Source organism: Panthera leo, chromosome D3 (genome assembly GCF_018350215.1).
Source record: "Panthera leo isolate Ple1 chromosome D3, P.leo_Ple1_pat1.1, whole genome shotgun sequence".
Taxonomy (NCBI): domain Eukaryota; kingdom Metazoa; phylum Chordata; class Mammalia; order Carnivora; family Felidae; genus Panthera; species Panthera leo.
In genome coordinates, this window is record NC_056690.1 from 14,682,949 (window position 1) to 14,696,838 (window position 13,890).

General features: G+C 33.4%; 1 protein-coding gene across 5 annotated transcripts in view; it reads right to left on the minus strand.

Moving 5' to 3' along the window:
- The window catches only part of TAOK3 (TAO kinase 3), a 179,613-nt gene that overhangs the window by 77,012 nt on the left and 88,711 nt on the right, over nucleotides 1–13,890 (minus strand). For all 5 annotated transcript variants that reach the window (XM_042910247.1, XM_042910243.1, XM_042910245.1 and 2 more), the window contains 3 exons: nucleotides 10,558–10,768; nucleotides 3,690–3,761; nucleotides 3,201–3,302 (listed from right to left, as the gene is read on the minus strand). In XM_042910247.1, coding sequence (XP_042766181.1) covers nucleotides 3,201–3,302; nucleotides 3,690–3,761; nucleotides 10,558–10,677 — 294 coding nt within the window. In that variant the 5' untranslated portion in view covers nucleotides 10,678–10,768. The remainder of the gene's footprint in view (nucleotides 1–3,200; nucleotides 3,303–3,689; nucleotides 3,762–10,557; nucleotides 10,769–13,890) is intronic.

Sequence of the window (13,890 nt, forward strand, 5' to 3'; positions counted from 1 at the left end):
AAGTATTCTGACCTAACTGAACCTGGATTAAATTTTGGTCATCCGACACTAACTTATTTTTATAACTTTTACCACATAGTTTTGTTATTTCCTCCTTTGAACTGCAATGTTCTAACACTATAAGTGTACTGGACATGAAATGGTCAAGCTAAGATTGCCACTTATTTACTAGTTTCCAAACTACCTTGTTGCAAAATGTTTTAAGGTAGCTAGGTTGCAGTATAAGTTAAATTTTGTAACTTGGGGAAAGTGGCAACCAAATATATGAGCCCATATAACCTATGCTGGGAAATACTAATTGAATAGAATAAACCAGTAAGTAGTAAATTTCTTATTTTCACATTTATAAACAAGAAAATATTGTTTAGAACTCAATCTAAAGACATAGCCTGCTATGTATCGTTACCTTATCTTGCAAGTCTGACATGGAATATTTAAATTTTTATCTTAAAACATTTCTTTTTTAAAAAAGCTTTTTATTGTTTATTTTTGAAAGAGACCGAGAGTGAGCAGGCAAGGGGCAGAGAGAGAAGGAGATATAGAATCCGAAGCAGGCACCAAGCTGCTAACTGTCAGCACAGAGCCTGATGCGAATTCACGAACTGTGAGATCATGACCTGAGCCGAAGTCAGATGCTCCACCAACTGAGCCACCCAGGCGCCCCTCACTTAAAACATTTCTGGAACAATATTATTAAAATACTATTGATACTTTTTGGGTTTGCAATCTTGGGAGGCTTTTTAAAAGCAAAAAGGAGAAAATTCTTTTATTCTCATCTTAGATTTTTTTTTTATGTGTCCCAGACTACTGATTTATAAACAAGATCAGACCTATGAGTGCTCAGTGACCAATCTCTACACATGTGCACGTGCACACACACACTCCTACAAATTATTATTCTCAAAAATACCATATTTTCTTCTTGAAATACAAATTTCCTATCATCAACTACACATAAGCAATATTAACATATTAGCTCTTTTCATTTAAAAAATAAGGTAAAAACATAATCATGTATTATGTACTTTGTACATAATTTAGAAGAATAAGAGATAAAATTATATACTACATGATATGTAATGTTATAATCATAATATATATTATTACAGTATATAATAATCATATATTACATATGATTAATATATTGGTATTCTTCTGTATAATTCCAGTAATTCCAGGTACATAATACATATCACACATATTACATATTATTATGTATAATAGTTATATGTTTATATCTAAAATATTAAATTTTTATATACCTATATGTAATTAAATATATAACTATACATAATAGGTTAACATTATTCCATTACAGAATAATTTAAAACAACATGAGAAATGTAGGAGTTTAAAGTTTTGACATATTATAGTTTTCTGCTTGACATTAAAAGAAGCAGAATCAGAAACATTAATTTTATTTATTTTTTAAAGAAGTATAGTTGATGTACAATATTGTATTGGTTTCAGGTATACTTCACAGTGATTCAACAATTATATACATTATGAAATGCTCACCACCCTAAATGTAGTTACTATTTGTCACCATATGAAGTTACTATAATATTATGGACTATATTGCCTATGCTGTACTTTTTATCACCATTATTTTATAACTGGAAGTTCGTACTTCTTTTTTTTTTTTTTAAATGTTTATTTTTATTTCTGAGAGAGAGAGAGTGTGTGAGTGGGGAGGGGCAGAGAGAGAGAGGGAGACACAGAATCTGAAGCAGGCTCCAGGCTCTGAGCTGTCAGCACAGAGCCCGATGCGGGGCTCGAACTCACGAGCTGTGAGATTGTGACCTGAGCCGAAGTCGAGCTGACTGAGCTTCTGTTTCTTAAACTAAGTATATTAGTATGCATATATAACTTCCTTTAACTAGGTATGTAGAATATTAACATAGAACTTTAAAACCAAATGGAGAGAAAATGTTTACAGTTACAGTTATATTGTTTAAAATTATATGTTAACTCTATATTTTTGTCACGTACATTCTTTTCCCTACTGTTCGGTCACACAAGGACATCTGAACTGTGGCCGGTTGTTTGCTCCTGACGTTAAACAGCTCCACTTGCTCTACTTTTAAGTGATTAGGTCTGCTTTCTAACTTCCTTATTTCTTCCTTCTGGTCACATTAGTCTTGTGGCTGTTTGTAGGCATGTCTCCAGCAGTTTAGTTCCTATGAGCTCCTTCTATTTAGCCTATCAAATCCACTGTGGACAGAGACTAGTTAACCAAGCTTACTAGCACTCTATGTAATCTCAGAGTAAATAGGCTTTAAATAAGAGCTCAGAGGATTTTCTGAAGACTCGAAACACATGAGATTTACCACTTAATTTTGTAACATTTATTCTGCATGTTTAAAATCCCTTTCTTGACTCCTTCAAGATGGTGGAGATTGCCAGAGAACTGATTTCCACATAATGAGATACTCCTCTGACTAATTTCTTCTGCTCAGAACAGAAGCAATGGCTCTAGATATCTTAAAAGCTTCTTGAAAAGAAATGTTTAAGTATTTTGTTGGATAGTCGATCTAGGAACAAAAATTCCATTCCCTAACTGGAGAGCACGTATAGGAAAGCACTTATGCATGGTAACTTCTTAACAAATGAATCTCAGTAAATGTTAGGTTGGACTTTAAACTGGAAGATGCAGTTTGCTAAAGCACAAAGTGTAGCTTCTTGATGGACTCAACAGTGCCTAAGGTGTTAACCTAAAAACAGAAGTGCGATCGTGTAAAAATATACTCAAAAGACAGAGTGGAACAAAAGACTTATTTCATTTTACTCATATGCTAGGCCATGTTTGAAAATACTTAGACAGTGATGGTAACACCAAGCACGATTCCAAATTTTGGGGGAATTGGAGTAGGGGGGTGAGAAATAATGAAGATAAAAATTCTAGGATGAGAATAAAAGGCTCTTTTACTTTTGCAAATAAACCATTATAAGAGGATATTAAAATTTCACTGTTTTTGATTATTTATAGAATAAAATTTCCCATAGGCTAGGCATCATATTGATCTTATAGAATGTATATACCACATGGTACACTCTGAGGTATTAACACATGTTGAATACTGATAACAAAAGTCAATGGGACAAAAATGAGGCTGACAATTTTACAGATCAAAGAGATAATGGAAAAAATAGAAAAAAAATTTTAACAGGAAATAAATAATATAGGTCCTCTGACTTACCCAAGCAGTGTGTTCTTTCAAGTAACAACCTTTATACTCAATGGTATTAGGATGCTTTAATTGTTGTAAAAATTTGACTTCCTTAAGAATATCTTGCCATTTCTATTGAAGTAATAAAGCAAATGATACAATTTTTAGACTGAAAATAGTATTTTATTAGCAACTATACATATATAATATTCTTTTTGTTATTTTAAATGCACAAAGTAAATGTTTAATAAATGAAGACACTGTTTAAACTTGTGTTATTTAATTTTAGTACCTGTAAATGGAAATCTATTAGCAAATATAATAAATCTATTACACTAACTTATGTTCTATTCCACAAATTAGTTGACTGAGTTAGAATATTAAGAATATTTATTATATGCTCTACAAAAAGGAATAAAAAAGATATGATAAAGTAACGTTTAAAGAACTTTGTTTCTACTGTCAATTTCATACTAACTAGATTATGTCAGTTTAGGTACACAACTGTCTTTAACATACCTCATTTGCCTGCTTCCCACTATAGGACATTTTCTTAACTGCCACCACCTCATTGGTGTGAGCATTTGTGGCCTGTGTTGAGAGAGTAGAAGAAAAAAAAAAAAATAAAAAGAATGATGATGTTTCAGCCACTTTAACATTTGATTAACTTCATTATCACAATTTAAAGACGCTGTAACTTTTAGGCTAGAGAGACACTTCCACCCCACCGTAAGGTACAACTTTTTTTTCATTCTTATCTATATACATGCAAATACTATAACATAAAAAAGGATTAGGGTTTAACAAAATATATCCAATCAAACGAAAACAAGGCAAATTTCCAAAACGTCCACACTGGCTTCACCATGTGAAACGTCCATCAATGGACAATCAATTAAATAAATGTGGTAGGATCATATAATAAGGTAAACATTAAAAGAATGAGGTAATCTATATAAATATAGAGTAAAATGGAAAGATGTAAAAAATACAATGACAAAAAACAAGCTGTATACTATCTTACTTTTGCCAAAGAGTAATAATGTGATGTATGTGAAGAAAAAATATTAAAGAATTTATACCAGAATATATATCAGTGATAATCCCTGGAGGAGTGCTGTCTGATAGAACTTTCTGTCATGATGGAAATGTTTTATATCTACATTGTATAGGATAGCATGTGAAATGTGGCTAGAGTGACTGAGGAAATGAAGTTTAAATTTTAATTAATTTAAATCTAAATAGTCTACTACATTGAACAATGCAGAAGATAAATCTTAAAAGGGACTTTCACTTCCAAAGGCACTTATATTTTATAATGAGAACGTATTACGTATATACATATATATGTGTGTGTGTATTCATCTACAAAGATTGCCTTGGCTCATGATATCTCTATTTATCTTTTCTACACCCAAAATACAATAGTTCACTGAAAGCACACATGAAAATAACAGGTCAAGTAATAGTCTTCCTCCTACTTAAGAGATTTAAAATAAATAATTTCCTTAAAATTTTCAGAAAAATAAATGTCAGACATTCAAAGATTATCTAATTTTGGCTTTCTTTTAATAACAGGGCTCTATATCAGTGACACACTCCTGATATAAGTGAGCTATTTTGGTGCTATGATATTATTATTGTAAACCAATAAAGCTATAGAGGTGTTTCTGAGGTAAGAGATTAGAAATTCACTCCCTGATAAAATCAGGTCATCAATTTTAGAGAAAAATGCATAATCAGTTTCTTAAATACACTTAAAGAAGCTCCTCAAATAAAACTGAATTTCTAATTTAAAAAATTTTAAATTAAAAAATAAACAGTAACTTATTTATGTAAAAAGAATTCAATCTCAGAGTCTTACTGAATGACAAACTGCTGACAAAATGAACACTTACTGAAAAAAAAAATTTTTTTTTATAAGCTCTAAAGGTAAAAGTACCTATTACAAAAACAAGGTGTCTACTAGTTAGAGTTTTCAAATCAGCAGGCCTCTACAAAGGCATTTTTTTTTTAGATATTTTGTTCATTTATAAGGTACAGATGGACTTTTGTTGAAAACAAAATCTCTCACATTTTGCTGGCTTTTAAAATTTAACACTAAGACAGTGCTTATATGACAGCAACAAAGAAAAGTTGATGCGAATTCAGTATTTCAATAAAGGTTAGAGTGATTGTATCTGAAAAGCGGGTATTTTGGGGATGAATCTATCTACTGTGCAGCTTAAGCAGCCTGGGAAAGGCTTAAGAAATGCTTAAGCAATGAGTAATTTTAACTTGCAGGGTTTTTTTTTTTTTTTTTAAACCAAATCTTTAACCTTCATAAAAAGAAAAAAAGAAGGACAAATATGGAATCAGATGGTATTATCTAACTGCTTATTAAGCTTATTTATAATCAATGCTTATTTGGAACCAGAGACTTTTGAAAAAAGAATCTCTCTAGAATAAAAATACATTTCTTTACATTTACAGAGTAATCATTACTTAGAACTTTGTAAGTATACTTGCTTACACAATCTGTCTACTGGAGCACAGACTTGAAAATTGAAAAACATTTCCATGTTGATTTTTCTTAGATGTGAAATTTATTTTTCAAGTTTTTATTTAAACTCCAGTTAAACATACAGTGTAATATTACTTTCAGATGTACAATTTAATGATTCCACAATTCCATACATCACCCGGTGCTCACCAAAACAAGTGCACTCCTTAATCCCCATCACCTATTTCCCCCCCCATCTGACTCCCTTCCCCTCTGGAAACCATCCGTTTGTTCTCTATTGTTAAGAGTCTGTTTAGATGTGAAGTTTTTAATGCAATTTTATACTGGTTAAAATTCACAAATGAAACTTCAAGGAAAAATCAATGTTTTAGTACACAGAAAGGAAACTATCAGTGGGGTCTCAGCTTTCCAGTACTTCATATAATATTATGAATGACTACCACTTCTACACATCTCAAGTGTTACTCTTTCTAAAAAAATTTTTACTGTCTGTTTATTTATTTATTTTTGAGAGAGAGAGAGAGAGAGAGAGGATGAATCCCAAGCAGGCTCTGCACTCTGAGTGCAGAGCCCGATTCGGGGCTCCATCCCATGAACTGTGAGATCATGACCTGAGCTGAAATTAAGAATTAGATGTTTAGCTAACTCAGCCATCCAGGTGTCCCCTTTTTAAAAAATTTATTTCAAGTGTTATTCTTAAAACTTAGTATTCATATTTAACACTTCCAATAGTCTTAATGATCTCAGGGAGTTTAAGCAAGATCATTGATTCAAAAAATATTTAGAGTACTGTTTCTGATATTTTCTTAACCATTTCCAGCTACAATTAGATTACTGTCCACTTGTTGCTAATTTATAGAGAAACATAAGCATTAAAAATAAGTTTTTCTTTTTGCCTTAGTTATTAAGTCTCAACTAAAACTGAAAGGTAATAAGTATACCCAGAAGAACAGAACTTAATCATCAGCTTTAGGTGGATTATAGAAGATATGTTAAGTTCAACAAGGCAACAGTGGAAACGTAGAAGCTTCGTAGTTGTGTTTAAGTGAATACAAAAATAATCATGCCCAGCCTGTTTCTATTTTCCTTTAATATAGAATTTCTTACTGTCTGATGTGTTAATACTGCTAATTTCTGCATTACTTATGTAAATCCAAACACACAGATATTTTACCAAGTTAATAGCTTCCATTTTTTTTCTGAAAATATTCTCAGTTGATTGATTCTATGAGAGCTGTGCCAGCTTACAATTCACTTTAAACATATTTCTTGACAACATTCTGTGTAAAAGCTGTAAACTACAAAAAGTCTAACACAATTATAGTGTTTAGGTATAAAAATGTTGGTTGCTGGAATCTGATCTTAATGGCTTGCTAGCATGGCTAGGATTCATGAAAAGTACTAATTAGCAGTACCAACTTCTCTGAGTTCTTTATGATTCATTTGTTCATTCAACAAATACTTAATAGGCATTCAAAAATTGTCAGGTATGGGGCTAAGAAGTGAGTAAATATGCCCAGTACCTATCTCTTGTATAGTAGCATAGATAGCAATGAAAATATCATAACAAACAAATGTAAAATTGCAACTGTGACGGTTGCTAGGAAGAAGGGTATGTGTTACTCTGAGAAACAAAAATGGGAGGATGTGACTCCGGCAGGTCAGGCAAGGCTTCCCTGAGGAAATGAGGTTTCAGCTGAGAGCTAAAAGAGGAACAGGAGTTAAGAAGGAGAAGGGGAAGGGGAAACATTTCGGAGAGAACACTTTATGCGAAGATCCTATGACAATGGTCAAAAGAAAGCTATTATGTTATAGCGAGGGCAATGAGAATGAGTGGGAATATGTCTCAAGTACAGACAGGGACCACATCATGGAAGACCTTGGAGGCTGGCTACAGTAAGGGTTTTGATCTCAGTCTAAGAACAGAGAGCCCCTGGAGGCTTTACAGAAAAAGATGATGTGATCAGACTCACTTCTTTTTCCCCTAAGCTCACTATAGTGTGGACAGCAGCCTAAACAGAGACCAGAATGGATGCACAGAGATGGGCTGGGATGCTACTGCAATTGCCCAAAGAAGAGATGATGGTCTTCTTGGTCATCACGGTATGAGTGACAAGAGGAAGAATCTATTAACAGTGAGGGAGGAACTACACATAAACATTATTGTGGCCAGTGAGAAATCTGTTTTTTTAAGGTGTTACCACATGACCATTATAGATAAAAAATTAAATTTTTTCTAAGTTTTACAGTAAAGTGTAAGTTAATTCTTCTTTAATCTGTTTTTTAGTGCCTCACGGGTATATATGGGCCTGTACTACTCACTTTTGTATACAGGCAATACAATATACAATATAGTTAATGATTACATTTTCAAAACCACCCAAATATCTTTATTATTTCTCCCATCTATCATATCAACAAATAACATATATTTAGTGCCTACTGTAAACGGGCATTGGCTAGCCTTTAGAGTTGTAAAGAAATAGTAGAAACAGTCTTCATTTTCAAAATGCATATACTCTGGCTAAAGAGACAGGCCTTAGCTCAAACGGCAAATGAATGAGTAGGTCTTCTGTGGCCTATTATAAAGTAGGTCCCTAGTCCAAAGCTTTGCTAGTAAGTTTCAAAACATGCTTGGCTTATTGTAGTCATTCTAAAGGAGAACTTTGAGAGGGGTTTAGCTGCTTTTTAAAATATGAATCAAATAGAGATTGGAACTACCTTCTGACTCTGGCCAAGAGAGACTCTGAGAGGATGAAGGAGTTATAAATAGAAGGAAAGTAAGAAAAGGTGGCTGAGGAAAGTGTCTTGGAGCAGAATAAATAGGCCACCAATAAACATATACAGAAGGTTTCCACGTTTAAACAGTTCAAAACCAGGCAAAACCAAATTATATTGTGGGTTACATATAAAGAAAAACTAGAGGGGTGCCTGGGTGGCTCAGTTGGTTAAGCGTCCAACTTCTGGTATCAGCTCAGGTCTTGATCTCAGGATCATGAGTTCAAGCCCCGCACTGGGCTCCACCCTGGGTGTGAAGCCTGCTTTAAAAAAAAAAAAAAAAAAAAAAAAAAAAAAAAAAAAAGATAAACTAGAAAATAATCACCATAAAATTCAAAATAGTGGACTCCCCTAATATGAGTGGGGCCTCCAGAGTGATGGAAATATTCTATTTCTTGGTGTTTATAAAACACCAAGACTGACTGGTGTTTATAAAAGGATTTACCTTTTAATTACTCTTTAAATTGTATATTAAGATATATGGGTATGTATTTATGCACACTTCTGTATGTATATTTGTAATTTAAAAGTCCTTTTTTAAAAAAAAAAAAAAAAAAGCATCCCTGGGGTGCCTGGCTGGCTCAGTTGGTAGAGCATGTGACTCCTGATGTTGAGGTCATGAGTTCGAGCCCCACATTAAGAGTAGAGATTACTTTAAGTAAATAAATAAGCAAATAAATAAATAGACTTAAAATAAAAGCATCCCTGTGACTGAGGAAGACAGGACTTTGACTGGGCCTTAAATACTATTCTTAGCCTAAAGACTAACAGAGAAGTGTTGACTAGAAAATTAGCACCCTCTTCAGCCATGGACGGTCACTCAAAGATAAAATGTACGTGAGTGGAAGCCAAGTATTAGAGGGGGGTCAAGGAGAAATGTAGTAGTGCTGAGCGCAGACATGAAGGGATGAGAAAGAGTTCAGGGAAAACCCAGGCTGAAGATTTGGCCAGAAGCAAAAAGAGGAGCTAAACATGCAATTAATAAAATCTCATTTGGAAGGACAACTGAAGATAAGCCCTACCTAGATGTCAAAACATAAAGGATCACCTAAAAGTCAAAGAGTTAGAACAAAACAAAACAGATTCGATAACAGGTTGAGAGGAGAAACAAGCAATAAGTAGTACTTAAATATTACTTTGCTTTTATGGATTACTTTGCTCTCAAGGAAGTTGTTGTGACTTTGAGGAGGCAAACTTCTAAGGTTAAATAAGTAAATGGCCAATTAAATTTTCTGTAATGAATTTCAGGTGATGAGCTAAGGTAACATTTCAGCCACTTCTCATTCTTCTCATCAGAAGATAATCACATTCTGGGAATTCAAACTGACTTTAGGGGGCTAAGCCTTGTACCCTTTAACCTAAAACACTGACTTGACATGAAACGTTACTAAAAATCTTTGTTAGGCCATCTGTCGGTGTGGCCATAATGTTCATCCATCCATCTGCCCATCTGTCCATCATTTATTGAGTTCCTATTACTATCAGACATTATACAGGATACTGGGCATATAGCAATGAATAAGATAGACAGAACCCCTGTCCTCATGGTGCCTATGTCGGGGTAGAGACATACATGACTCAAAAATTCTCGCACATAATTATTTAATTATAACCATGATAAACGCAACAATGTGTAAGCACAGGGTGCTATGAGGTCACAAAGGTCTTAATTTAGTGCTGGAAAGTTGAACGGGAAAGGCAATCTTGTGGATGTAAACTGACTTAATCTGAAATCTGTAGGATAAGCAAGAGTTAGGCAGGGATGGGGACGCAATGTGCTGAGTTTTCTAGGTGGAGGAATAGCTTATAGGAAGGCCCTGAGGCAAAAAAGAGCTTGGCATATAGAGAAAATGCATAGGGCTCAAATTCAAGCTTAGAACATTTTTTGGAGTACCGTGATAGCAGAATCAGTTGATATAGATACCACTGACTTTAATAATGCCTAGAATTCTAGGACTGGATTTCCAGCAATGACTGTTTGCCTCCACTGTAGACATTTAATTTGTAGAATAAACATTAAAACTAAGTATATTTTACAAGTCATAGAATGTGTAGAACTCAAACTTCCCTAATTTAATCTCTCTAAACCATTCTAAAATTACTTACAAAATAAACTGCTCCAAAACTTCCATGTCCAATTTCATGCAAATCAATAAAAAGTTCTTCAGGATCATCTTTGTAGAAGAGATCAGCAATCTCTGGGTGCTTTGGCACCCCTTTAGGCATGGTGACCAGTACTTGCAAACGTTTTGCTTTTGATATCCCACTCAGCCTTATCTCTCATTTATAAAATTTTTGGGTGGTAAGTTTTTAGTACCTGTAGAAAAATAAGATTTGCTATTAACTTATTTCTAAAACATCTTGGTTGGCTGCAATACAAATTAATATTAGAAAGCATCTTGGTCTTACAACTTCATAATAAAAAGACAAATAACTCAAAAGAAAAACAGGTAAAAGATCTGAATAGACATTTCTCCAAAGATACACAAGTGACCATTAACACATGAAAAGATATTCCAATTATTCATTAGATAAATAAAAATTAAAACCACAGTAATATACCATTTTATACCCACTATGATGACTACTATCAAAAACTTAAATAACTATTGGCAAGGATGTGGAGAAATTAGAGCCTCCAACACTGCTGGTGGGAATGCAAAATGGTGAAACCATTGGGAAACAGACTGGCAGTTCACCAAAAACTTAAACATCAAGTTACCATTTGATCCAGAAATTCTACTCCTTGGTATAAGCCCAAAACATAAACACCTATGTCCACACAAAAACGTGTGCATGGATATTGGTAGCAGTATGATTCATAGTAGCCAGAGGTGAAAACAACCCAAATGTCCATTTGGTGAGTGATTAAACAAAATGTGGTACATCTATACAGTGGAATATTATTCAGGCATAGAAAGAAATGAACTACCGATATATGCTACAACATGAATGAAACTTGTAAGCACAATGTTGAGTTAATGAAGCCAGTCACAAAAGATGACATGTTGCACAATTACATTTATATAATACACCCAGAAGAACTAAATCTATAGAGACAGAAAGTAGATTATTGGTTGCCTGGGGCTGGGGGAAGGAGAGTTTGGGGGTGATAGCTAAAAGGGATGGGCTCTCTTTTTAGAGTGATGAACGTGTTCTAAAACTGTGAAAAAAAGAAAACTGCGGTGATGGCTGCACAATGGTTAATATACTAAAAACCACTGAACTGTTATATTATTTTTTTTGAATTGTACACTTTAAATGAGTGAATTGCATGGTATTAAAATTGTACCTCAATAAATCTATTTTTAAAAGCATTTTGGTCTAATTAACATTGAAATAATAACAGCTAACATTCATTAAGCACTATTATGTGTCAGGCAACACTAAATTCCATATATGTATATGTTATTTTCTTTAATCTCTACAACAGCTTCATAATGCAGGACTTCATTATTTTGATTTTATACAACAAACTAAGGAAGACTGAAAGGCAAAACTACTCCCCCATTATCAGGCAGGTAGTATTTGTCAGACTGGGGCTCAAACCCAGATCAAACTGTAAAGCCCATGCTCTTAATATACAATATATGCATACAGATCAGGTAATTAAATAACAAATTGCCATAATTTGGAGACTATGCTAAATGTTCACTTAAAGAGGCAGGTTCTTTGACTGTTATACAAAACATTCTGAGTTCAAAGTTTCTATTAATAAAAGCACATTATTTTGACATTCTTACATGTTGGTTGTTAATAGTTACACTTAGTTGGCATACATCCTTTGTATTTTTTGAAAAATATTGAAATATTAACTTTCACCTATATTTTTTATTATAAATACCACCTCCCACGAGAATCAATCATTCCAACACACGGGACAGTTTCTGTTTCTTCCTTGACCCATTAGATTACTATGCTAGAAATTTAGTTATTGGCCAATAAAATTGTACTTTTAAAAACGTGAGCCAATAGGCTTTGTTCAAGGAGAAGAGAAAAGAGAGGGTCATTAACAAAGAAGTACAACTAGTTAGTGCTAAGAAGAATTTTTCTCTTGTGATATGACAGCCTTAGGTGACACTGTATATTACTTCATATGGTTAGTCTAGTTAGAGCATTAGAATATGTAGGTCATCACCCTAAGTATCCATCTATGCAGTCAACCCTTTCCCTGACTCAACACATATTTGTCAAGTGCCTAGTATGCCAGGCACATACTGGGTGTTGGTCCCACATCAAATGGGATGTTGTCCCTGTCCTTAAAGGGCTTAGTTAGAGTCCAGTGGGGGAATAAATATTACACTATAATGATACAAATAACAAAATGGTTATAAATGATTGCTATGATAAAAAAGGAAAAAAAAACAATTAATAGAAGCATATAATTGGGTGACCCAGTCTCTTTTTTCTTGGATATGAAAAAGCATGCTTTTTTAAGGAAAAATAAAAGTAGTTCTTTCAATATGGACGTATGGTAGAGTTGGAAGGAGAAAATATGAAGCTGGCGTTAAGCCAAGGAAAATCACAGTAAACCTTTTAAACAATATTAAGAAATTTGTACTTCATCCTAAGTATACTGGGGGGCCATTGAAGGTTTTAAACAGGAAAAAGGGATTCCCCTGCAGCACTATGCCTGTAATCGTGGAAGGTCATCCTGTCAATCCATGAATGCTGATAATCAAGCATAAAGTCAATATATCAATACTATTGAAAAAGTGACTTAAGTCTAGTTGTCAGTCAAGTGACTAATACACAACTAATATTCAAAAAGTGCTACTGCCACCACTACTTATGTTTGAGAAAAGAAAAGAGAAACAATGCATTATGTCAAAGATATCCCTTTTGAAGACTGCAAAAAAAAAGAAGTTATGAGATTGTTTTTAAGAAAAACAAAAAGATCTACTAACTAAACTTATGAGAAGTAAAATCTTTTCAATCGTCAAAATATATTCTAAACTTTTGAATATTTTGGCATCAGTGTGAATAAAGCTAAGTACTATGGATAATCATTTGGATGAAACACATAGATCACTATGTCATACTATAGATTAAATTAATTCTCAAAAGAAATGAATATTTAAATATAAAAAAATGAGACCATAAAAACTTCTAAAATAAATTGCAGGTGAATATTTAATTAATAAGCAAGATATCAGAGGCAAAAGTTGTTAACTAAAATCAGTAAGTCTGACTACATACAATTAATAACTTCTAGAACTTAAAAAATATAATGAATGAACTTCTGCTTCCAGCGAAGATGGAGTAATGGGGACTGGATTTATTATCTGTCACCAGAAACAACTAACATTAAAGAAAACAGATCAAAATTCTTCATATATATAATTTTTAAAAAATGTTTATTTATTTCTGAGAGAGACAGAGAGAGAAAGTACATAAGCGGGGTAGGGGCAGAGAGAGAGGGAGAGACAGAATCCAAAG